This window comes from Coenobita brevimanus, chromosome 87 (genome assembly GCF_032717465.1).
Source record: "Coenobita brevimanus isolate Jiangsu-jjx chromosome 87, ASM3271746v2, whole genome shotgun sequence".
NCBI lineage: Eukaryota > Metazoa > Arthropoda > Malacostraca > Decapoda > Coenobitidae > Coenobita > Coenobita brevimanus.
Window position 1 is genome coordinate 27,451,333 of NC_137040.1, and position 24,799 is coordinate 27,476,131.

A 24,799-nucleotide genomic window follows, 5' to 3' on the forward strand; every position below is an offset into this window, starting at 1 on the left:
CCCTCCTCTCTCTGCTTGATGTTGTCCCCATCTCCTCTTGACTCCTTGATGCAGTGTCTCTCTCTCATGTAGTGTCCCTGAGTGACAAGTGAAATGGTTTGCTACATCCCATGTCATTTGCTGTCCTGGTGGTGGTTTAGTGGGTTAAGGTGCTCCAGCTGGATGGAGGCTGTAATTGTTTCATCTGAGGGGTGGTCAAGTGAGGCTGGTAACTGTTGCCTCGTTGGCACCGAGTAGCTCCAGCTGCCTGTGTAATAGGCCACAAAATTGCATTAGTTGTTGTATTAGCATAACTCCTAGTTCTGTATTCTTATCAGTTAAGGATGCTGCCTAGCATCTTTTTCTTACCTAATTATTTTTGGATAGGGCTGGTTGGTATCAATTTGTATGCTATTTATGCTGAGTATGGAGGTATTGTAATGATTTAAATGACACAAGAGGATAGTAAGGAGTAATAAGCAGAATAATCATTTAGGAAAGATACCAGGGAGTTTCTTTAACTGAGGAGACTGCCACTCACCCAGAGTCTTTCTTTCCTCTTCCTTCTGCCTATGGGTAACTCTACACTGAGTGACAAGCCAAATGGTTTGTACACCAGGAAACCATTTACTACGCTGGGTGGTAACCATATAACCAAATTATGGTGCCTGGTGGTTTAGTGAGTAGTTAAGGCACTTCAGTTGGATTGATCCAGTGCAGGTTTATTATCCAAGGGATGGTTGGGGTTTAATGTGTATGTAATGCTACTCAGGGATAAGTGAGGCTTGTCACTCTCATCTTAAATGTCAGGACCAATGTGCCTAGCCCCAGGCTCCTATGCTTCTCATGGGACAACATAGGATTGGATGATGGATGGATGATTATTTATTTATTATTTTTTTAATAATCATCCTTACTACCCTATCTTCACTAAAAGAGATTGGGTTAGGTAGGATCCAGAAACAGAAAGACTCCACCCTGCATAGTAAATGGTTTCCTGGTGTACAGGAAACCATTTGGCTTGTCACTCAGTGTAGAATCACCCATAGACAGAAGGAAGAGGAAAGAATGATGGAATGAAAGACAGAAGAGGAAGGAAGGAAGATTGGAATAGGCAGTCACCCTAGAGCAGCACAACAACAAGTGAATGGATGGTGAGCGTCCCCACCAACCATGATAATATTTCTTATTGTGCTGATTAAAAAAAAAAAAAAAGATGGGTGTGATGTAGGATTGGGCTGGGGCTAAAAACTATGGCCCATGTTGTCATCAGTTATGGAAACTTACTAATACTGTATCTCTTCCTAAGCAGTTATTTTGCTTATTACTCTAGTAACACAGTTTTTCTCTCCCTAGTAGGCTGCAGCAATCCACTGTTCCTGTTGTCCAAGCTCCGTAACTCACAGTGCCTATCATCCGTCATAACATCACTTGCCGAAGTTTTATTTATTGACCATAGGTAGACAGTGGTCATGCACCTACTGTACTGTAGGTGTGTGCTGTACATATAAATGGTTGTATATTGATTGAACTGGACTATAATAATTATGTACAGGACATTTTAAATTGAAGGTTTTGTGTGTGGGCAGGACTATCAGTGCTGCATTTTTTGGGGGGTAAATATAAATTGGAGCAGATGGGGGATGTGGAAGGTGTGTGCAAAATATTCACAGAAGAAATATGTGCAGCATGTGATGTGGTGTGTGGGTGAAGAGAAGACGGAGGTGGGTGCAAGGAACAGCGTGGTGGAATGAAGAGGTGAGACAGGCTGTGGCACAAAAGAAGAAAACATACAATGAATGGATGAGAAATAGGGGTGTGGAAGAAGTTGAGAGGCGGAAGAGAGAGTTATATGTAGAAAGGAAGAGAGAGGTGAAAAGATTAGTATGAAGAAAGTGGATGAGGAATTTGGAAGGAATTTGAGTGTAAAGTGGAGGGACTGTAAGAAAATGTTCTGGAAAGAGGTGAAAAGAGTAAGACAGGGTGGAAGTGAAGTTAGCAGGGGAGTGAAAGATAAAAATGGTAGATTACTAGTGGAGAAGGGAGAAAAAGTGAGCAGATGGAGAGAACACTTTAAGGAATTGTTGAACGTAGAGGATGGAAGTAATGCGAGTATAAGTGGCTGGGAAATGGCTGGGAGAAGGAGGGAGGTGAGAAGACAGGAAGACATCAGTAGGATAGAAGTTGTGGAAGCAATGAAGAAAGTTAAATCAGGGAAAGCCCCAGGAATTGATGGAGTGTGTGGTGAAATGCTGAAGCATGGGGGAGAGATAGTAGTAGAATGGATGTGGAAGATGTGCAGATTGGCCTGGGAGGAAGGTAGAGTCTCGGAGGATTGGAAGTCAGGTATAATTATTCCCTTGTACAAAGGAAAAGGGGAAAAAGAAGTGTGTGGTAATCATAGGGGCATTTGTCTTCTTAGTATAATAGGAAAAGTGTATGGTAGGATACTTATTGACAGAGTTAGAGAAAGAACAGAGGAATTAGTTGAAGAAGAACAGGGAGGCTTTAGGAAGGGAAGAGGTTGTTTAGATCAGATATTCATTCTTAGATCTTTAGTGGAAAAGTTTCTAGAGAAGGGAAAGAAGTTGTATGCGGCTTTCATGGATTTGGAGAAAGCATATGACAGGGTGGATAGACAAGGATTGTGGAAAGTGTTAAGAATATATGGAGTAGATGGGAAGTTGTTGAATGCTGTGAAGAGTATGTACGATGGTGCGAAGGCTGCAGTGCGTGTGGATGGTGAACTAAGTGAGTTTTTCTCTTTGAAAGTTGGGTTGAAACAGGGATGTGTCATGTCTCCATGGTTGTTCAATCTGTACATAGATGGGGTAATAAAAGATGTACAAGGTAGGGCAGTGGATGTTGGAGTGGCCCTGGTGAGAGAGGGTAGTGTTTGGAAACTCCTTGTACTGTTGTTTGCAGATGATACTGTGTTATTGAGTGAAGATGAAGGGGAGCTGCAAGGCTTGGTGGATGAGTTTGGGAGAGTGTGTAAGAAACGGAATCTAAAGGTGAATGTAGGGAAGAGTAAAGTGATGGTCTTTGAGACAGGTGAAGTACATTGAATGTACAGTGAGGTTGGATGAGGAGGAAATGGAAAATGTGAGTACGTTTAGGTACTTGGGTAGTGTGATGAGTAAGGATGGAAGTTTGGAGGGTGAAGTGCTTGAAAGGGTGCAACAAGGAAGAAAGGTTGCTGGTTCCTTGAAAGCAGTGATAAGAAACAGGGAAGTGAGCATGGAAGTGAAAAAGTTACTACATGACAGTATTGTGATACCAACTCTAACGTATGGAAGTGAAGCTTGGACGTTGCTGGAAGGGCACAAGTCAGTAGTGAGAGCAGTGGAAATGAGTTATTTAAGAGGAGCCTGTGGAGTCACATGGAGAAACAGACTGACAAATGAGGATATAAAGGAGCGTTGTGGTGTGGATGTGATAGGAAGCGTCAGGAGGAACATACTGAGGTGGTTTGGCCATGTGAAGAGATTGAAGGGTGAGAGACTGATGAGGAGAGTGTAGGTGAGTGAGGTGGAGGGGGAGGCCGAGGATGAGATGGAGGGATGGGGTGGAAAGGTATATGAGAGAGGGGTGTGTGAATTGGGAGCAGGGCAGTGAAATGGCGGAGGACAATGCGACATGGAGGCGATTTGTGGCCACCCCGTATGGGATTGAGGCGTCTGGCAATAGATAGATAGATTTTTTTTTTTTTAAATCCCAGGTTAGGCCTGTAATACATATAAAAAGAACAAATGCGCTTAAAGCTTAACATGTTTCTTAGACACACATGAGTAGAGCTGGATCAGTGGACCTTTTTCTAAATGCTCCATTATGTCAATTTCTATTAAACTTTGCATCAGGTGGACAATTTTCTAAAGCTATTACCAGCAGTTAATTCATATTAAGTGACTGATGCATGCAGGCAAAAAATTAAAGTAGCTTTTAAGTACTGTACTTCACATTAAACTTGTACAGAGGTCATTCAGTTTGGGACATAAAATGTTTGCTTTTAGAGACAACACTGCGGAAGCCAGTCAGTTTGCCATTAGTTTCTTGTGATGGCCTGAATAAGTTAATATAAAATAGATCCACAAAGGCTTCAAAGAATGTCAGAATAATAGTTTGTCTGAATGCACAAGTAATATTACTATATTATTTTTACTCTAACTTGGCCTAAAATTCTTTGTACAGTAGTTGTAACGAGATTACCTGGAATATTGTGCTAGACATGAGGAAGTGCTATGAAAATGATGTGTTTCTGGCACTGAACTACAAGAAATTGTGCTACAGAATTATGAAAATTGGGCCAAGTTAAGGTGAAGAGAGTATATCCATGTACCATATACTGTATGTATAGTAAATGAATGTCATTTTGTAAAAATAAACTCTTATATGTACATTTTAAAAATCTTGTTTCAGTTGCCTGTCAATACCCCTTTTACCTTAACTTGGCCTAAATTTCAGTCTTTCATTCTTGTGCTAAGTACTGTGGAGCACAGCCCTGTGTAATGTTGGTATTGTCAGTTAGTTATAACATTGTTCTTTACCACTGTACAGTATAATGTCAGTATTAGTGTATAATGTAACACTAAAGCTGCCACTACTCAAGCTGGCAGCAAAATAATAACAGCAGCAGCATAGGGAAAGACATCAAAACTTACAGAGTTTACACTCAAGAATATATATACTGTATATTTTGAGGCCAAATAATTACCAGTATATTGCAGTGGCATCTTTAGTATTACAAATTGTAGGAACAGTATATAGCTGCCCCACACTGTTTAGTCAGACCTTTACCGTATGTTCAAAGTTTACCCCCTACACCTTATGCAGGACAGGGAGGCAGGGTATATAGAAGGGGAGATAGGATGGGGTTTTGTGTGTGTGTGTGTGTGTGTGTGTGTGAGAGAGAGAGAGAGAGATGGGTGCAAACAACAAGGGGAAATGGGATGTGTGCGTGTGTGTGTGTGTTAAGGGGGAGATGTATTATAAAGGAATATGAGAGAGAGAGAGGGTACATATGAGGAAAGATGGGCTGTGAGAGAGGGGGGGATGTACGTATAAGGGGAGATGGGGTGAGAGAGAGAGAGAGAGGGGGGGGGAATGTACGTATAAGGGGAGATGGGGTGAGAGAGAGGGGATACATATAAGGAGAGAGAGTATTAAGGGGAGACAGGTGTGATAAGGGCAGATGGGATGTCACAGAGAGAGCGTTACAGGTTTGGGGGGGGGAAATTCTTTCAATTTATGGCCCAGAAAAAATACAAAATGCTTTCCGTTCACTCACCCAAGCCACATAAAGATGGGTAGTTTAGTAGTAGTGGTAGTAGTAGTAGTTCATGTGAAATGTGAACCCAGTGGACTGCAGGCTGGAATTATTGTGTAATGGTTATTATCATTTTCCCACCAATCACCAGTAATATATCACTAACTTGTCTCAGCTTTCCTGCCCATATCCCATACCCCCGTCATCCTCCTCATTATCATCCCCCCCCCCTTCTCCTAGCCATTTCGTCTTCCCTTTGTCATTATCGAGATTGGCTGGAAAAGTAAGTTACACAATTTCAGCCTGCAGTCCACTGGGTTCACATTTCAGCTGAACTTGTGACTAGAACTACTACTACTACTACCACCACTACAACCATCCAGTCTGATTTTTTGATATGGCGTGGCGGAGTCCACAGAAGCATCTTTACCTTTGTTTCTGGGTAAGGAATTGTGAAAAGAACCCCCCCCCTCCCTGACTCTCTCTCTCCATTAACATTTTCCCTTCATTATTTCCATGCTTTTTCACAGCCCTGAACCTCATATACAATGTACCTTGAATGTAACGTGTTGAACACTGGAGTACAAAATAAAGTGGTGGCAATACTACCTACCCTGTTTCCTGTATCCTCTGTAGTAGTGTACAAGACAATACTTACCAGGCCCAGGGATGAACAGGGGGGAATGACGCCTTGGTGTTCACCACTGGTACAATTAGTTCACATATTTTCTACCAGATGGCACCACTGGTAAAAAAGTTCACATATTTTCTACCAGATGGCAGCACCAGTCTTGTCAGGAACAGCAAAACATAAGCCCCCTTCCCTGTGCGGCCAAAGATAGTTCAAAGAATGACCAATAGATGGCAGCACTAACAATGGTGCTGCCATCTATTGGTCATCCTTTGAACTATCTTTGGTTACACAGGGAAGGGGTCTTATATTTTGCTGTTCCTGACAAGACTGGTGCTGCCATCTGGTGGTGAAAACTGCAAGCTTGTACCACTGCTGAACACCCGGGCTTCATGATGCCCTGTTGCTCAATCCCGCAGCTCACCAAATTTATTTCTCGCTCTCGCATATTTTGGAACTGAAACACACACAGAAGACTTTATTTGCACAGGGGAAAATATTACTCAATAAAGACTACATAAAAAAAAAAAAAACGTGGAAAAGCTGGAATAAAATACATATCACAGTGAGTGGGGGGAACAGGAGGATGAGGGGGTGGGAAAGAGAAGGATGAGGAGAAGGATGAGGGGGGTGGAGGTAGAGGAGGATGAGGGGATGGGGGAAGAGAAGGATGAGGGGAGTGGGGGAAGAGGAGGATGAGGGGGGTGGGAGAAGAGGAGGATGAGGGGGGTGGGGGAAGAGGAGGATGAGGGGGGTGGGGGAAGAGAAGGATGAGGGGGGTGGAGGAGAGGAGGATGAGGGGGGTGGGGAAGAGAAGGATGAGGGGGTGGGGGAGAGAAGGATGAGGGGGGTGGGGAAGAGAAGGATAAGGGGGGGTGGGGAAGAGAAGGATGAGGGGGTGGGGGAAGAGGATGAGTGGGTGAGGGGGAGGGGAGGAGGGGGTAGGGGAGGAGGAGGGGGGAGTATGATGACAAGGAGATGGGGAAGGGGGGAAGAAGAGAAGGGGGAGGGGAGACGAGGAGGAGGAGGAGATGGGGAGGGGGGAAGACGAGAAGGGGTAGGGGGGGAGGAAGTTGGTACTGAGAGGTGGAGGAAGAGGAGGAGGAGGAAGGTTGGCACTGAGGGAGAAGAGGAGGAGGAGGTTGGCACTGAGGGAGAAGAGGAGGAGGAGGTTGGCACTGAAGGGGGGAGGAGGAGGTTGGCACTGAAGGGGGGAGGAGGAGGTTGGCACTGAAGGGGGAGGTGAAGGAGGAGGTTGGCACTGAAGGGGGAGGTGGAGGAGGAGGTTAGCACTGAGGGGGGAGGTGGAGGAGGAGGTTGGCACTGAAGGGGGAGGTGGAGAAGGAGGTTAGCACTGAGGGGGGAGGTGGAGGAGGATGAGGTTGGCACTGAAGGGGGAGGTGGAGGAGGAGGTTAGCACTGAGGGGGGAGGTGGAGGAGGAGGAGGTTGGCACTGAAGGGGGAGGTGGAGGAGGAGGTTAGCACTGAGGGGGGAGGTGGAGGAGGAGGAGGTTGGCACTGAGGGAGAGGAGGGGGAAGTTGGCACTGAGAGGGGGGTAGGATTAGGAGGAGGAGGTTGGCACTGAGAAGGATCAGGATTAGGATTAGTAGGTTGGCACTGAGAGGGGGTTAGACTTGGAGGAGGTTGGCACTGAAGGGGGTGGGAATAGGAAGAGGAAGTTGGCACTGAGAAGGATAAGGATTAGGAGAAGGAGGTTGGCACTGAGAAGGATAAGGATTAGGAGAAGGAGGTTGGCACTGAGAAGGATAAGGATTAGAAGAAGGAGGTTGGCACTGAGAAGGATAAGGATTAGGAGAAGGAGGTTGGCACTGAGAAGGATAAGGATTAGGAGAAGGAGGTTGGCACTGAGAGGATGTAGAATTAGGAGGTTGGCACTAACAGTGGCATAGGATTAGGAGGAGTTGGCACTGAGGGGGAAGGAGGCAACTCACCTGGAGGTGTGTTGTGTTGCGGAGGGGCTCAGTCTGCTGGTGTGGGCGTGGGTGTGGCAGTGCGGGTGCTGAAATGAGGCAATAGTAAATTATATACCTATTAATTACACACACACACACACACACACACACACACACACACACACACACCTTAACATCCTATTGCATATTGTTTATACCTCATCATGTATTTCGTTACCTGCCTCGTCCTACCAGCACACAATTCAATAAGTCACTGATGGGCAAAAGGATTAATGTAGACTGTATGCCACTCCTTCAGCACCAAATGTCTGGCCTAACCTAAATAAGTCAGAGAAATAGCAGTAACAAAATATCTGACAGCACCATTACGTGAGAGAGGCGATTGAGAAGTGAAGGAGCGAGGTGGTCTTGATGTGGAGGTGGTAAGCACATGAAAATTACAAGGGTTGATGTAGACTGTATGCCACTCCTTCAGCACCAAATGTCTGGCCTAAACTAAATAAGTCAGGGATATAGCAATAACAAAATATCTGACAGCACCAGTACGTGAGCATGTGGAGTGACGTGGAGGGACAGGTTGACGAATGAAGAAGTGAAGGAACGTTGTGGGGTGGATGTGGATGTGATGAGAGAAGCAGGAGAAATACACTGAGGTGGTTTGGACATGTGGAGAGAATGGAGAATGAAAGACTAAGAGGATGTAAGTAGGTGAAATGGAGGGAGGGAGAGGGAGGGGGAGACCGAAAATGAGGTGGAGGGATGGAGATGAGAGGTACAGTATATGAGGGAGGGGGGGGGTGAGCTTGGGGGAAGACAGTGAAATGGCAGGAGACAGGGTGAGGTGCGATTTGTTTGTGGTCACCCCTTACGGGATTAGGGCGTCTGGCGATAGATAGATAGATAGATAGACAGATAGATGGAAATAGCAACACCAAAATATCTGACAGCACCATTACGTGAGAGATAAAGCAGAAGTGAAGGAGCGTAGGAGTCTTGATGTGGAGGTGGTAAGCACATGAAAAGATAGATTTTGAGATGGTTTGGCCAAGTGGAGAGGATGGAGAAAAAGCCACTGACTAGGAGTGTGTAAGTAAGGTGACACGGGAGGGACAGGGAAGGGCAGACCCAGGATGAGACGGAGGGATGGCATACAGACGAGAAGGGGATATGTGAGCTGGAGAGAGGTCAGTCAGATGGCAGAGGCTAATGCGTTTGTGGCCAACCCTGACGGCAATCCAGCGTGTAGCGATACAGATAGAAAGAGAGAGAGAGAGAGAGAGAGAGTCACTGGAGTAAAACAGGCTGCTCTAAGATTATACAAATAAAACTAAGTAATACAAACTCTACCATAACCCATCATTCATTTTACTCCTGCTACCTTCACACGATTTTACTTGTTACTGGGGCTGGTCTTATCTAGCGTTTCGTAGCACATTTTACAGAGTAACTTATTCCAATATTACATGTTAGCCTTCTTGTGTATGTTATTTATCTCGTTTGACAGCAATTTTTGTATTACCATTACGAGAAGATAATGAGGCATAATGAGCAGAGTACATCAGTACGGAGGAAGTGTTATAAAATAATTATATTACACCTAAACATTACAGTATATGCTATATGTCATTATAGTATAGATATAGTTGGCGTCAGTAACTTAAAAGATGCTACTGGGTGTAATGTGCACCATAAATAGCTAAGGAAAACGTGTTACGAATCTCCAGGTCCACCAGGAATACAAGGGCGAGTCTGCGTTGCCATGGATACCACTGGTCTTACCCCTCACAACAGCGACCTTCCTACCATCCTCACTCCGCGGTGACCAGCATAAAAATGACGATATTTCCACTAGTTTATCGCGTAGGACTGTTTCCTTGGTGCAGACGGGTGGCTGTACCGATATTACAATACCGACATAGCTTAGTTCTCGCCTGTATAGTCGAATAATTGTATTTAAAGCTAAAATGATGTGCATACCAATGTTACCAATAGTAAAAGTACCCTTGGCCTCTGATGTCGGTTCCAGATTAAAGGGATATTATAAAGACTGCTAGTTTCTCTTACATATTTCGTCCTTGCTGTCTTAGCGGTCATAATTCAAAACCATTCTGTGAGATATTCGTGTCTCTCTGTTAACTGAATTACTGACATGCAACTTCCGGAGACACCCTGTGATCTGGCAACTGTGTGGGGTGATGCGAGGCTGCCATGGCTGTAACACCGTAGTCGTAAATGATCTTAACCATTTCTTACGATAAATATTCCTTTACGGAAGTAAATCGGTATCAGATATCGGTGTGTATGGAGGTATTTCCAGCTAAATATTCAACCTGGTTTGGTGGTGAAGTGTTTGGGGGATATACCAGTGAAAACAAAAGGCTCCTGTACACAGGTAAAGGTGAGAAATGTTATGAATATTACGTCATATTTTGTTAGAACTTAATGTGTCACGTCAGCTAATGTGGCGCTAATGTGCACTTGATGTCTGCCTTAATTTCACTACATAACTACACCCAAATTGGCAAGTTTCTCAGTCACATCAGTTGATAATAATAATACAAAATAGATCAACGGCGCTAAGGTAAAATTAGTTTAATTCTGACGTCATTTTTAGGGTGTTGTTGGTGAGAGTGTCAAGTTGTAACACTAAGAAGAGAAACCCTTGCAAGTAACTAATTGGCTGATCTAAGTTTGTCTCTTGTATCATTATTAGGTCATTCTGGAGGCTGGTAGTCCGCCTGAAGATGGTACACACTGGCCTCTTGGCCTATACAAGCAATAGCACAAAATTATCTCTTAAATGAAAGAAATCGCCAAGATATCACTCTTGTAATTTCTGTGTTGCGTTGGTCTCCCTGGCCCAACATGGATGCCAATGACTGCAGATTCTAGCTTCATAATTTCAGCAGCAAGATCCACAACAGGGGTTGTTTTTTAACGCTGCTTGAGGTGTTTGTCGCTGATAATATATGGTAATTAACCGTACTGATGTGCTGTTGTGGCTGTGTGTGTGAAAATAAAGTCATAGGAGAGTGTAGTTCAAACACGCAGGTTATCTAACCTCGTTGAACTGAATCAATGAATCAGCTCGACCAAAGACATTTGTCAGTTCAACCAACACCTCGAGGTCTTACAACACCACGCAGTTCCCAGATCTAGGTGTGCTGGCGATGTACGAAATTTGATTTTATTATGATATGAGTAGTTATACAATTAAGGGAAGTGGCATAAAAATAGTCGTTATTGAAAATATTAAACTTTCATGAACCCTAAGTTGACTAAAAACAAGAAGCCTCAGTAATTTTGCTATGAATTAAGATTGACTCGGCAGGCTACTGGTCTTATACTTGAGAACACTGTGTAGCATATTATTTTGCCGTAAATAATCTTTATCAGCAACGTGTGCAATAAATAAGTGGTGTAAGTATTGTACTATCCATACACCCACCCTCCTGCCCCAAAGAAACAGCCGTAAAAGATAAAATAATGGAAATATCGTCAGTTTTATGTTGGCCACAGAGGAGACAGGATGACAGGGCGTTGCTCTGTTGGCGGGAAAACGAGTGGTTTCCATGGAAACGCAGACTCAACTGGGACATACAAAATATTTGCTGTTTTGGGAGCGTGTGCTTGATTTACGACATAAGTGGCTTAGTGGTAAAGACAGTAACATAATAATTCAATGGTTTACGACATAAGTGGCTTAGTGGTAAAGACAGTAACATAATAATTCAATGGTTTACGACATAAGTGGCTTAGTGGTAAAGACAGTAACATAATAATTCAATGGTTTACGACATAAGTGGCTTAGTGGTAAAGACAGTAACATCATTCGGTCACTGGGGTCTGTAGGCTTCACCCAGCAACCATCATGATGGGCGCCAGCATGACAGGACCCAAAAAATCCTACCAGGCCGGCGCCTGAGGGAGGACCTCCCAGCAAAACTGGGTCAGGGTCGGGCAATAAGCACTGACCCCTGTCCCTCTTCATTTTCTTATTTCGCACGGGGTTGTTTTTTGCAGGGAGGGCATTCAAACCCTACCCAACCTCCCAAGTCAGGAGAGGGCTCACCACTAGCCTATGGACAGGGGTGTGGAATCCCTGACTATGGCTATCCAGGTTTTACCTCAGAGTTTTCCTTCTCCCAGGTGGATTGCCAACCAAGGCTAACCAGCTCCACCCACCCTAGATGGTCGTTGGCATAAATTGGTCATCCGCCCTTTGACAGGTCTTGTTTTTCATCCTGTAGGGTGTCTAGTCACCCTCCTCACTGGCCTAGACCAGTGGGGCTGCCGGTTTAGTAGCCGACGATCCGACCATGGAACAGGTAGTACTGGATTACATGGTACCAGTAGCAGAACAGTGTCTGACCTGACAATAGTAATGACAGTGGTGGTGATATTAGTAGTAGTGGTGACAATGGCAGTGATAATAGTGGGGGAAGATGAGGAATGTAGTGATGATAGTGGTAGTGATAATAGTAGTAGTGGTGACAGTGGGAGTGATAATAGTGAGGGAAGATGAGAAATGTAGTGATGACACTAAGTGATAATAGTATTACCGGTGTGGTAGTGATGATAGTGGGGAATGGTGAATGTAGTGATGATAGTGGTTGTGGCAATAGTATTAGTGGTGACAGTGATAATGATGACAGTGAGGGGATGATGAGGAACGTAGTGATGATAGTGGTAGTGATGATAGTAGTAGTGATGATAGTTGTAATGATGATAGTAGTACCGGTAGTAGTGATAGTGGTAGTGATGAAAGTGGGGGGAAGATGAGGAATGTAGTGATAATACTGGTAGCAATAATGGTAGTAGTGGTGATAGTGGTAGTGATGATAGTGAGGGGATGATGAGGAATGTAGTGGTGACAGTGGTAGTGATAATAGCAGTACCGGTAGTGGTGATACTGGTAGTGATGATAGTGGGAGGAAGATGAGGAATGTAATGATGATAGTGGGGGGAAGATGAGGAATGTAGTGACGATAGTGGTAGCTATAATAGTGGATGTGATGATAGTGGTAGGAATTATGGTGGCCGTGATGATAGTGGTGGTATGATAGATTTTTAGCAAGGAAAACAACACTGCAAAGTGGTATAACTCCGCCTGAATCAGGTTTTAGGCAGGGCATGACCCCCGTGGGCTGCCCATGCTAAGGGGGTGTGCTCTGCGGGTCTGGGGATCTGTTGGTATGCATAGCTATATACCTGGGCAACGCCGGGTACCCCTGCTAGTGCCAGAATTAAAGCACCGGTATAATGGTAATGATAATAATAAAACTTCAGTGTTCAGACTATACTGGTATTTATATTTACATGTTACACAGTATAGTGATCTATATACAGAGTGCATTGTGCATCAGATGAACATTACAGTGCCACAGTGTGTGACATCCGTATGTAATATAGTCACAGCTTAAATATCAGCATGCTATAGTTGGTCTGTGTTCACCTGATGGGCCAGGTGTAATCAGATTGGAGGATAAATTTGACTAGTAACCAAGGAGGCTTATTCTCGCCTCATAACTAAAGCTCATCTGATATCACATAACCATGATTTAATCTTCAAGCCATGGAAGTGGCCGCTTGTGTCAGATGAAAACATACAGACTGTATTAGGCCGACGTTGTTGTTATTGTTGTGGCCCAGGACTCAGCTGGACGTGAACCCTGTGGACTGCAGGCTGAAATTGTTCTCTGCAGTCCATCATCCTTCTTTCAGGGGATAGAGAAGGAGCTGAGGAACTTTTACATAACCGGCCAGTGGAGCCACTTGATTAAACCAGTGCCACCACGTGAAGGCTTCCCCTCCAGCGCCTTTTGGTTGATATGACTTCAGGATAGCAATCAGTATATCTAAAGTTCTTTGTCTTTTAACTTACATCATAAAACTGCTTACAAATTTGGCAGCCATGGCCAATATAGGGATAATGTCGAAGCAAAGCAGTCCAGAATTATATAAGAAAAAAAAAAAAGGAGTAAAGCCTAGCTTAATGCATACATTGTTATCATAGAACTACAACTAAATCATCATCATTATCATCAAGACTTTTTTTTCCCACGTAGGAGGTGAAGCGAAGCAGTGTGTAGTGAGAAAAAAAAACGTTGGACATGTTGTTGGCTGGCACCTAACTCGTTCTCTCTCTCGTTCGTTTTTAAAGGCTCCAACATGCTTGCATGTGTCGGCCTTGGTCATCTAATGGCGGCTCTCCACGCTGCACGATCCATTGCAGCCTCCCTGTTCAGTCCCTTAACCCTAAGTTCACACTTAATTACCTCGTCCCATGTCTTTCTCGTTCTACCTCTCATAACTCCACCCCCAATATTAACACTTCTCACCTTCCTCACCCAATTATAATCCCCCATCCTCTCCACATGTCCAAACCACCTCAATCTACCTCTCCTCATCACAACACCAATACACTCCAGTCCCATCCTACCTCTCAACTCTTCCATTGTAAACCCAGCCCCTCCAGGCCTTGGACGCAGGGATGCACTGCACATCCACCTAATCATTGTCATTTCTGTACGTCTGAGCCGGCGAATATCTTCCTCCTTCACTGCCCAGGTCTCACTGCCATACAGCATTACACTCCTAACACATGCTGCATACAAAGACCCCTTAGCACGTAGGGAGAGCCCTCTCAATGTCAGGAGAGGCAAGAGCTCCCTGAACTTCTTCCAACCACTTCTCACCCTAGCCACAGAGCTAGCTCCAGCCCCACCTCCAGCACACAACATGTCTCCCAAATAACAAAACTCTTCCACACACTCAAGAGATTCACCAACTAGAGAGAAGAAGGAAAAAACTCTACAAGGATATCAGCGCATTTGGTTTGGCATCTTAAGTCTTCACCAACCCCTCATCAATTTATTCTTGCCAGCTTCAGACAATTTCATTAGGCCTAGAAGAGTGTACAAGTTGTATCCATATTTTTGCATTGATATATAATTATTAACTATATTTTTCATTACCTGTTATTTTATCTACCCGCAGTGTATATGTATATATATCATAACTTACGTCAGACTTACTTTTAGCATATCTCAAGATTCACATAGCAACATAGCATCACATAACTTGCCTCACAGGCATCAGCATCGAACATTCGATGCACTGTCACCTTCTTTCCCACGCCCCACTGTGAGCTTAGAGCTGGCAGTAATAGCCAGGGAGTGGGGATAGTAAGACGTACCCATATAGCACTCAGACTTAATACTGTGTAACCCTTTGTACCTAACTGTATAATAGTGTTTGAATAGTCAAAGATTATTTTGTTACACCAGACTTTATTTAACCTCCAAGCTATTCATTGATACACAGTTTGTGAAGGTATACCAATATACAAGTGTGCTGTGAGTGATTAAGGGAGGAGAGGGAAATGAGGGAAATACCAGCAAGCGACACAGAATGATCATCGGCAAGCCAGCTACCCCAAACATCGAGACGACGCACATCGCAGTTATCTTCTACAAATGAGCCAGGCCTGATCTGTGGTGTCTGGTACAAGAGACCTTTGGAAGTGGAGGGGTTGGATACAGCTTCATTAACCTCCTCACTGCTACGGTGCTCTCCTAGCTGAATAAAATCGTCTAGAGGTAGTAAGACTACACTAAAACTTGTATCTTAGTGAGGCCCATATCTTATGTGGCAGAGGCTTGGTAGCACCTCTTCCTTAGCGATGTATTTGGCATATCAAACCTTAACATTGCCTTGCGTGTTATTTATTTCACCTTAATATTGACAAAGTTTGTGTCACTTATACAGAGGAGGACAGTGAATTAAAATGTGTAGAAAAAATAGGTAAGGAATGGGTGTTACCAAAGCTCAGTAGTCACTCAATACACCTCTATGCAATTAGCTCACTAATTCCAGACTTGAACTTAAGGCCAGTGTCCTTCACGTTGTCCCTGATCCATTGGTCCATCTCTTGGTTCAGTTCTGGAGACAAGTGGTTCTTCCAGTCGCCCTTTATCCCTAGAATAAAGAGAAAAAGTGTTCATACTTCTCTCTCTCTCTCTCTCTCTCTCTCTCTCTCTCTCTCCTCTCTCTCTCTCTCTCTCTCTCTCTCTCTCTCTCACCTTTCCTAAACATGCCACCTTGCTTCTTCCACACATCCTCGTTGTAGAACGCTTTGTCAATCGGTTCCCCTCGGGTTTTCATAGACGAGAAGCTGGTGAACTCGGCAATCTGCGGAATGCAGAAGGAAGTAAATAATAATAATAATAATAATAATAATAAAAGTAATAAGCAGAAGAATGGTAATATTAACGATAATAAGTTAATAATAATAATAATAATAATAATAATAATAATAATAATAATAAAAGTAATAAGCAGAAGAATGGTAATATTAACGATAATAAGTTAATAATAATAATAATAATAATAATAATAATAATAATAATAATAATAATAATCTATCTATCTACCTATCTATAGCCCGACGCCCTAATCCCGCAAAGGGTGGCCGCAGACAAAACTCCTCCAAGTCGCTCTGTCACCCACCATTTGACTACCCTCCCCCCTACTCACTCCCCCCCTCCCTCATATACCTCTCAATTCCATCCCTCCACCTCATCCTCGGTCTTCCCCTCCCTCTCCCTCTCTCCATCTCACCTACATACACCCTCTTAGTCAGTGTTTCATTCTCCATTCTCTCCACATGTCCAAACTACCTCAGTGTATTTCTCCTAATCTTCTCAACCACATCCACATCTACCCCACAACGTTCCTTCACTTCTTCATCGTCAACCTGTCCCTCCATGTCACTCCACATGCTCCTCTCAAGTAACTCATTTCCACTGCTCTCACTCTTGACTTGTTCCCTTCTTGCAAGGTCCACGCCTCGCTTCCATACGTCAGGGTAGGGATCACAATACTATCATGCAGTGACTTTAACTTCCATACTCACCTCCCTATTCCTCATCACTGCTTTCAGTGAACCAACAACCTTCCTTCCCTGCTGTACCCTTTCATGCACTTCATCCCCCAAAGTTCCATCCCTACTCATCACACTACCCAAGTACTTGAATGCACTCACATTCTCCATATTCTCGCCATCTAACCACACCGTGCATTCTGTGACTTCATTCCTCTCAAACACCATAACATTACTTTTGTTTACATTAACTTTCAGATTCCTCCTCCTGCACACTGTCCCAAATTCATTCACCAAACCTTGCAACTCCCATTCATCTTCACTCAACAATACTGTATCATCAACAAACAACAGCACCGGAATCTTCCAAATCTCACCCTCATTCAGTAGAGCCAGCCCCACATCCACTGCCCTACCTTGCACCTCCTTTACAACCCCATCCATGTATACATTAAACAGCCATGGAGACATCACACAACCCTGTTTCAGTCCCACACTGAGATCAAAGAACTCACTCAGCACACAATCCACTTGCACCGTAGTCCTAGTTCCTTCGTACATACTCTTCACAGCACTCAACAATTTCCCCTCCACTCCATATATTCTTAATACCTTCCACATACCTTCTCTATCTATTCTGTCATAAGCTTTCTCCAAGTCCATGAAGGCAGCATACACTTTCTTTCCCTTCTCTAGATACTTCTCCACTAAACATCTTATAACAAATATCTGATCTACACACCCTTTTCCCTTCCTAAATCCTCCTTGTTCTTCTCCAACTAGCTCCTCTGTCATATGCCTAACCCTATCAATGAGTATTCTACCATATATTTTACCAGTCACACTAAGAAGGCAAATACCCCTATGGTTACCACATACTTCTCTCTCCCCTTTTCCTTTGTATAAAGGGACAATTATACCTGATTTTCAGTCCTCCGGAACCCTTCCCTCTTCCCAAGCCAATCTACACAACTTCCATATCCACTCCACAACAATCTCACCCCCATACCTCAGCATTTCACCACACACTCCATCAATTCCTGGGACCTTTCCCATCTTGATCTTCTTCACTGCTTCCACTATTTCCGTCCTACTAATCTCTTCCTCTTCTCATCTCTCCTTCTCCCAGCCATTCCCCACCACTTCTACTGTCACTGCTCTCACTCTCTACATTCAACAAATCCTCAAAGTGCTCCTTCCATCTCCTCAATTTCTCTCTCTTCTCCACCAACAATCTATTATTCCTATCTTTCACTCCCCTACTATTTCCCCTTTCACACTGCCTTACTTTCTTTACCTCCTTCCAAAACAATATCTTACTCTCCCTCTATTTCACACTTAGATTCCTTCCAAACTCTTCATCCACTTTCTTCTTACTCTCCTTCACCAATCTCTTCACATCCCTTCTCCTGCTCACATATACCTCTCTCTTCTTTCTCTCATCTTCTCCCCTACCTCTACTCGCTATCCATTCACTATATGCCTTCTTCTTTTGTTCCACAGCTCGTTTCACCTCATCATTCCACCATGCTGTCCCCTGCACGCCCCTGCATCTCCTCCTCACTCCACAAACCACCTCACACGCTGCGCCTATCTCTTCCGTGAATATCTTACATACGTCTTCCACCCCTTCCATCTGCTGTAACTCATACCTTCCCAATCTTTCTTCCACTATGCTCTTATACTCTGCCATTTTCTCACTGTCTTGCAATTTCTCCACTATTCTCACAGGAGCTGTTTCCTCCTGTCTTCCCCTTCGTCTCCTCAACCATGACCTGTGGATCATCTTATGCTGAAAGTAGGTGTTGGCTATTGCTAACCCCTTACCAGCACAGATGTCCACCAAAGCACTACCATTCCCATCTACGTCAGCTGGCACACCCCACTGACCAACCACTCCATCCACTTGTACATTCCCAACTTTGCCATTCATGTCTCCAATCAACAGCACTCTCTCACTCCTCTCAGACTTGTCCATACATGCTTCTACACTCGCCCAAAACTCATCTTTCACTCTTGCCACTCGGTCCTCTGTCAGCTCATACACACACACAAACGCCCATGCTTGTATACCTACTTTCATCCTCACCCATACAAACCTTGCACCTACTGTTCCATACTCTCTTACATTCTCCTTCAACTTCTTACTTACCATCAGACATACTCCCTCTCCTGCACATATTCCTAAACCATATTCCCATTCTTTCACCCTTTCACCTTCCATTTAGTTTCAGTCAATCCACATATATCCACTCTTGCAACCTCAAGCACCTGCACAATCTCTCTCTCTCACACTTCGTCATTCACTCCTCTTACATTCCATGTCCCCACCCTCAGAATGTCCTTTGTCCATTCTTTAGTCGTCAATGTATGGTCCGTCCGGGTCCGAGGCACTTTATTCGCTTGTTTTGTTAGTTCTTTTTATGGAGTGGGGCACTAACCCACCACCAGCCCTTTTAGTCGCCTCATACGACAAGCAGGGATACTGGGGGAAGTATTCTTGAAACCCCCCTACCCACCCAAGGGCAGGGTGAGGAGTAGCAATGTCCAGACAGCCCAAATTTGCCCAATCTAATGGGCCACGCTTCCATTCACTCATCATTCAAGCCCCCGGAATCCTGGCTCTATCAGATACGCCAAAAACATTCATTACATTCTGTAGCTTCACATAAACATATCCGATTGAGTCAATACGGACACCACCACGTTAAAAAGGGGTGCCAAAAATCCCTGATCATGCACTTCCCTCACAACATTCATCCAGCTAGTTCGATCTCTTGTCAGTTCCCTAGCCTCACCGACTTCCAAACCTCTCTTCCTCACACACTCATCCACTGTATCTCTCCACCTTCTCCTTGGCCTGCCTTGCTCCCTCTCTCCTTCAAATTCGCTTAGATATACCTTTTTCACCACTCTATTATTATCCATTCTCTCCACATGACCATACCATCTCAGTACACTCTCTTCGATTCTGGTGTCCACAGACTTCCTCACTCCACACCTTTCACGAATCACATTATTTCATATCCTATCCACCCTCTGTACTCCACATACATTCCTCAGCAGTCCCATCTCCACTGCTCTTACTCTTGACTTTTCATTTTCATGCCACACCATAGTCTCACACCCACATGTTAAAGTTGGCACTAACACCCTTATGTAAGCCTTGTGTAGCTGCAACACTCAGGCCTCTGTTTCTTATCAAGGCCTTCATTGCACCTGCTACCTTTCTTCCTTGTGTCACTCTACTTTCAACTTCTTTTGCTCATTTTCCTTTTTTCTATCGCTGTACCCGGGTATTTGAACTCTCTCACCAATTCCAGTCTCTCCATTCACTGTAACATCCCACTGGGAGTCACCTTCTCTCTCAGTAACCATTACTTTACCCTTCCCTACATTTACTCTCAAGGCACGACGCTCACAGACATAAAACTCTGCACTTGCCTGCCAAGCTCTTGTCCGGTACTTGTCAACAGTACTACATAATCAGCATACAACAAATTTAACATATTCAATTCATCACCATTCATTGTCAACGCCATCCCTCTCTCCATTACTCGTGTTTTTACTTCTCTCATCACCTCATCCATATATATATTGAACAACCATGGGGACATCACACAACCTTGTTTCACACCCATACTGATCATGAACCATTCTCTTAGATGTCCATTAACCCTTACACATGCTTCGATACCATCATAAAAACTCTTGACAGCACTTAGCAGCTTACCATTTACACCATACATGCGCAAAACTTTCCACAATCCCTCTGTCTACTTTGTCGTATGCTTTTTCCAGATCTATGTTTGTCATAAACACCTTATGGTCCTTGTCACAAGCCTTCTCTGCTATCTGTCTCAATGCAAATACTTGATCCACACATCCTCTGCCACTCCTAAAGCCACCCTGTTCATCACTCACTAGGACTTCTGATATCGCTCTTACTTTATAAAAATTCTTCCATATGCCTTCCCTACCACAATCAATAAACTTATGCCATGATAATTCTTGCGTTCACTTCGCTCACCTTTATTTTTGTACAGGGGTACAATCACAACTTTTTTTCACTCTGCAGGCACAGTTTCACTTATCCATGCCTTCTTACGTATCTCCAACAAGCACTTCATTCCACTCTCTCCACTACACTTATACACCTCATCAACCCCAACTGCTCTCCCATTTTGCAGCTGCCTCACAGCACTCTTCACCTGTGGGAGTGTCACGTCTCCTGGCACTCCATTCCTTCTTCGCACCCCTCCCCCCCCCAAACCAATCATATTTATAGCCGCTCTGCTCTCTCTATTCCCATTCTTCAGGCTTTCAAAATATTCTGTCCATCTGGTCCTTACTTCATCTCCATGGGTTAATAATCTACCACCTGCATCCTTCACACCATCCCATTTCTTTCCGCTTTCACTACTACATTGCCGCACCTCGTTCCAGAATAACTTCCTATTTTCAGGGTAATTTGCATTCATTTTTCTTCCCAGATCATCATTTACCTCCTTCTTTTTCCTCTTCACTAGTCTCTTTACGTGCTTCTTGCTCTCAATATACTCAGTTCTTATTTCAATTGAACCCCTGTCCTGTAACCACTTTAGCCACTTCTTCTTTTCCTCCACTGCTCTCTTAACCTCCTCATCCCACCATGCTGTACCTTTCTTCTTTGTTGTTACTCTTGCCACACCACACACTGCTTTAGGATTCCTAACCAAGCAATCCCTACGTGCATTCCACCAGCTGTCCAGATTCATTTCATTCCACTAATTCTAACTCCTCCTCTACTTTGGTCCATTAATCATCTGCCATTTCTTTGATCCTCAGCTTCTCAACTTTCAGTCTTTCTCCCTGACTGCTCCTCTCCCTCCTGATCCACATCACTCCTCTCAGCTTGATCTTGCATACCACAATCATATGATCTGACAGACCTCCACATCGTCCTCTCACAGCCCTCGTATCAGCAACCATTCCCATCATCGACCTCTCTACGAGCACGTAATCAATCAGGCTTCTTTCAACACGATCCCTGTTTCCTCTATATTTATGTGCATCTTTGTGTTTGAAATACGAGTTACAAATGCACAACCTCCTCTCCTGACACATATCCTTTAGTCACTTCCTATTATCGTTTCCTCCTGGTACTCCATAACAACCCATTATGTCATCCTCAGGACCAGTGCCTACTCTTCCATTCATATCCCCCATTATGATCACCTTGTAGCTCCTGGGCATTTCTCCCACTACTTCATCCAGCTCATCCCATAATCTTTCTCTCTCTCACTCCTGTCCTCACACGGTGCATATGCTACAATCATATAATAATAATAATAATAATAATGACTTTAAACATAACGATGATGATGGTGATGATATCATCACCATGGTCATCATCATCATCACGAATACCATCACCACCCCTATCCTCCTTCTCTTCCTCATCATCATCACCATATATCATTATCATAGTCTTCATTTTTTTTTTTTTCCCCCCGGTCCAGTGATCGGTTGAGTCAGGATCCAGAGACACTGAGAAAGAAATTACGTAGATGGGAGAAGTATCAAGGTTCGTAGCATTTATTCCTCAGCTATTTATCTGGACGATTATGGTTTAAGATTCTTGTGTATGTTTTCCGTATCTGTTAATATCGTTGACATCAGTAGGTTGTAAGATGATGTTGAGGTGTTGTGTTCTGAATACATCTCGAAGGAAGGTGTGTTACCAAGTGTACAGAACCAGTTACAACGCCATCCAGAATGAATCCGTTGACTCTCATGTGAAGAGAGAGAGAGAGAGAGAGAGAGAGAGAGAGAGAGAGAATGTGATAATGGTAGATCTTTGAGATTTACGTATCCTTGCTGACTGCACTGTATAATGTGGGATGCAGGCTAATCCCACCTAACAACTACACGTGTTCCATCAGTGACCGTCAGTCATAAGTGGCTTCCTTACACCTTGGCGGACTCAGTTTTTAGTAACAGGGGTCGGTATTCTCGTCAGGTAAGGAGGCATCTTACCACCTCTTCCTTAACGATTTATTTTCTAAACTATCCATTCATACCCTCTTTTTTTTGCTTCTTGTATCATTTTAACGTCGACCTAGATTACATGAATAATACACAAGAATATAGTAAAGGAGCAGACTCAGGAATAAACTTGTAAGGAAGAGGTGTTGAGTAAGCTTCCTAACCATACGAGTTTCTCCTATTCACCTTCTAGAATACAGTAACGGAGCAGACTCAGGAATAAACCGGTAAGGAAGTGATGTTGAGGTAGCCTCCTAGCCGCACGAGTGTCTCCTACTTACCTTCTTGAGTTGTTCCTCCGACAAGTTTTTGCCGAGGAATTTGTTGATGTTCCGCAGCTGCCCCATGATGTCGTCCTTCATGTCCTCGTAGGTGGTGAAGTAAAGGTTGGGGTTGTCTCTCTGCCTCCAGGCTTGTAGCACGTGTGGCCAGTACGGGCAGAATAGGACTAGTACCACCAGGACAGAAAATAAAGGAACAGGAAAGTTAATATTATAAGTAGATACATAAATACACACATACAAACATACAGTCTCCAGCAAAAGTTAAGTGACCGGCTTGACGAGCAGTTGGTATATGTGGCACCGCCGCACCCCCAGTTTCACCCCCCCCCTTTCTCGTTCCCATTCATTCATCTGCCCTCCACCCCCCCCACATTCAAGGGCAACAGAGTAACGCCTGCTTGCGCTGTCTCAACCACTCTTCCGTCATTCATTTGTCTTGGGAAATAATGGTTTTGTTATGATAACGAATAAAAACACATTACATAGTGTTTTACTCCATAGTAATTTATACAGCACGATCTGAACGCAAGGTGATATGAAATAGTCGTATGACAGTGAGCTCTGTAATCATACAATTTACCATTTTGACGGTTGTATCCAGTCAGTGTGTAACATTAAACAGTCGGAAGCTATAAGCTGATTTTTGTAGTGGTCGGTGGTGTGTTCCTTCCCTTACTCGATGTATGTAATCATTGTTACTTTACAAACTGTATTATAGGTCATTATCATTAGTTACTACTAATACCCCATGTGTGATAATAGCAAAGTGTTGCTGATATGTAAAACACATGATCAGTAATATCTTGGTCATTGATGTCTTAATATATGATATCGGATAACGATGGGCAACAGGGACTGGATGACAGTTCGTCTGGTGGTTAAACCGCCTAAGCTGGTCAAGCCGAGGCCATGACATTGTTGCTGGCATTACCAAAGGTTAGTCAATATTTAGACGCCATTCATTGCTGCTGACAGTATTGTAAGTATGAAAGTCAATTTCATACACTGGACAGCCAACAGTACAGTGAGCCGCCTGGTGTGCTGACCCCGCGCGCACCATACAACCAGGGCCGGATTACCAGTTATAGGCAAATTGGGCAACTGCCTACCAGGCCACGGCCTGTCACAGGCCATCCAGACTTCCAGAGCGGAATAAATATACGCTCTGGGGGTCCAAATAAGTGCCATCATCCATCAGGCCATCAAAAAAGGCCATTATAGGTCATGCCAACAGTTCACCACAGATAACGGAAAAAATAGATCTATATGTTGCAGGCCAACCGTCTGCGTTGCCTACCAAGCCACAGCAGGGTTAATCCGGCGCTGCATACAACCAACCCCCTCCACCCCTTGCCTCAGCCACTTATCGCCACTCACTCCAGCAAAAGACCCGCCACCACCTGATAACAATATCAGGAATATAACCTTGCCTTATATAGTTATAACTGCAATAGGGTGTAATTTGCGATTCACACGTTTATAACACGACAAATTTTTCGAAAAAGGTAACCAATAAATATACTGGCCAAATGGATGAACTGCATAGTAACCAAACAAACTTGTATCGATTGCAGCTTACGCTAATCAGCATCATCGTGCTATACAACAGATAATTCAGTTTATTCGTTTTCAGCGAGAACGTTTTCAACAAAGTTTTGACGAGTTACAGTTCACACTGGTCAGTGTTACTTATAGCAACGTAATAGACGTAGCGGTCAGGTTAACCTTATGATTATTTGCTCTTCAACTTGTGTCCCATGTCTGTTACTACTTTCCTCTATCTCTGTGTGGCC

General features: G+C 43.9%; 1 protein-coding gene across 1 annotated transcript; it reads right to left on the reverse strand.

Moving 5' to 3' along the window:
- Positions 1-113: 113 nt before the first annotated feature.
- Positions 114-23,589, reverse strand: LOC145411040 (sulfotransferase 1E1-like). The gene is made up of 6 exons (XM_080281101.1): positions 23,580-23,589; positions 23,004-23,170; positions 15,896-16,004; positions 15,681-15,791; positions 15,209-15,406; positions 114-247 (listed from the first exon to the last, which is right to left on the reverse strand). Exons 1-6 carry the CDS (start codon positions 23,587-23,589, stop codon positions 114-116), a joined length of 729 nt encoding a protein of 242 aa, XP_080137227.1.
- Positions 23,590-24,799: the final 1,210 nt, after the last annotated feature.

What these genes read in the sequence shown, in the direction of transcription:
- LOC145411040 (XM_080281101.1), bottom strand. An exon ending in CGGAGGAACAACTCAAGAAG is followed by an intron (nt 16,005 to 23,003) that starts GTAAGTAGGAGA and finishes TGCATTCCGCAG; the next exon opens with ATTGCCGAGTTCACCAGCTT. An exon ending in TAAGTTCAAGTCTGGAATTA is followed by an intron (nt 15,407 to 15,680) that starts GTGAGCTAATTG and finishes TACTACCTCTAG; the next exon opens with ACGATTTTATTCAGCTAGGA.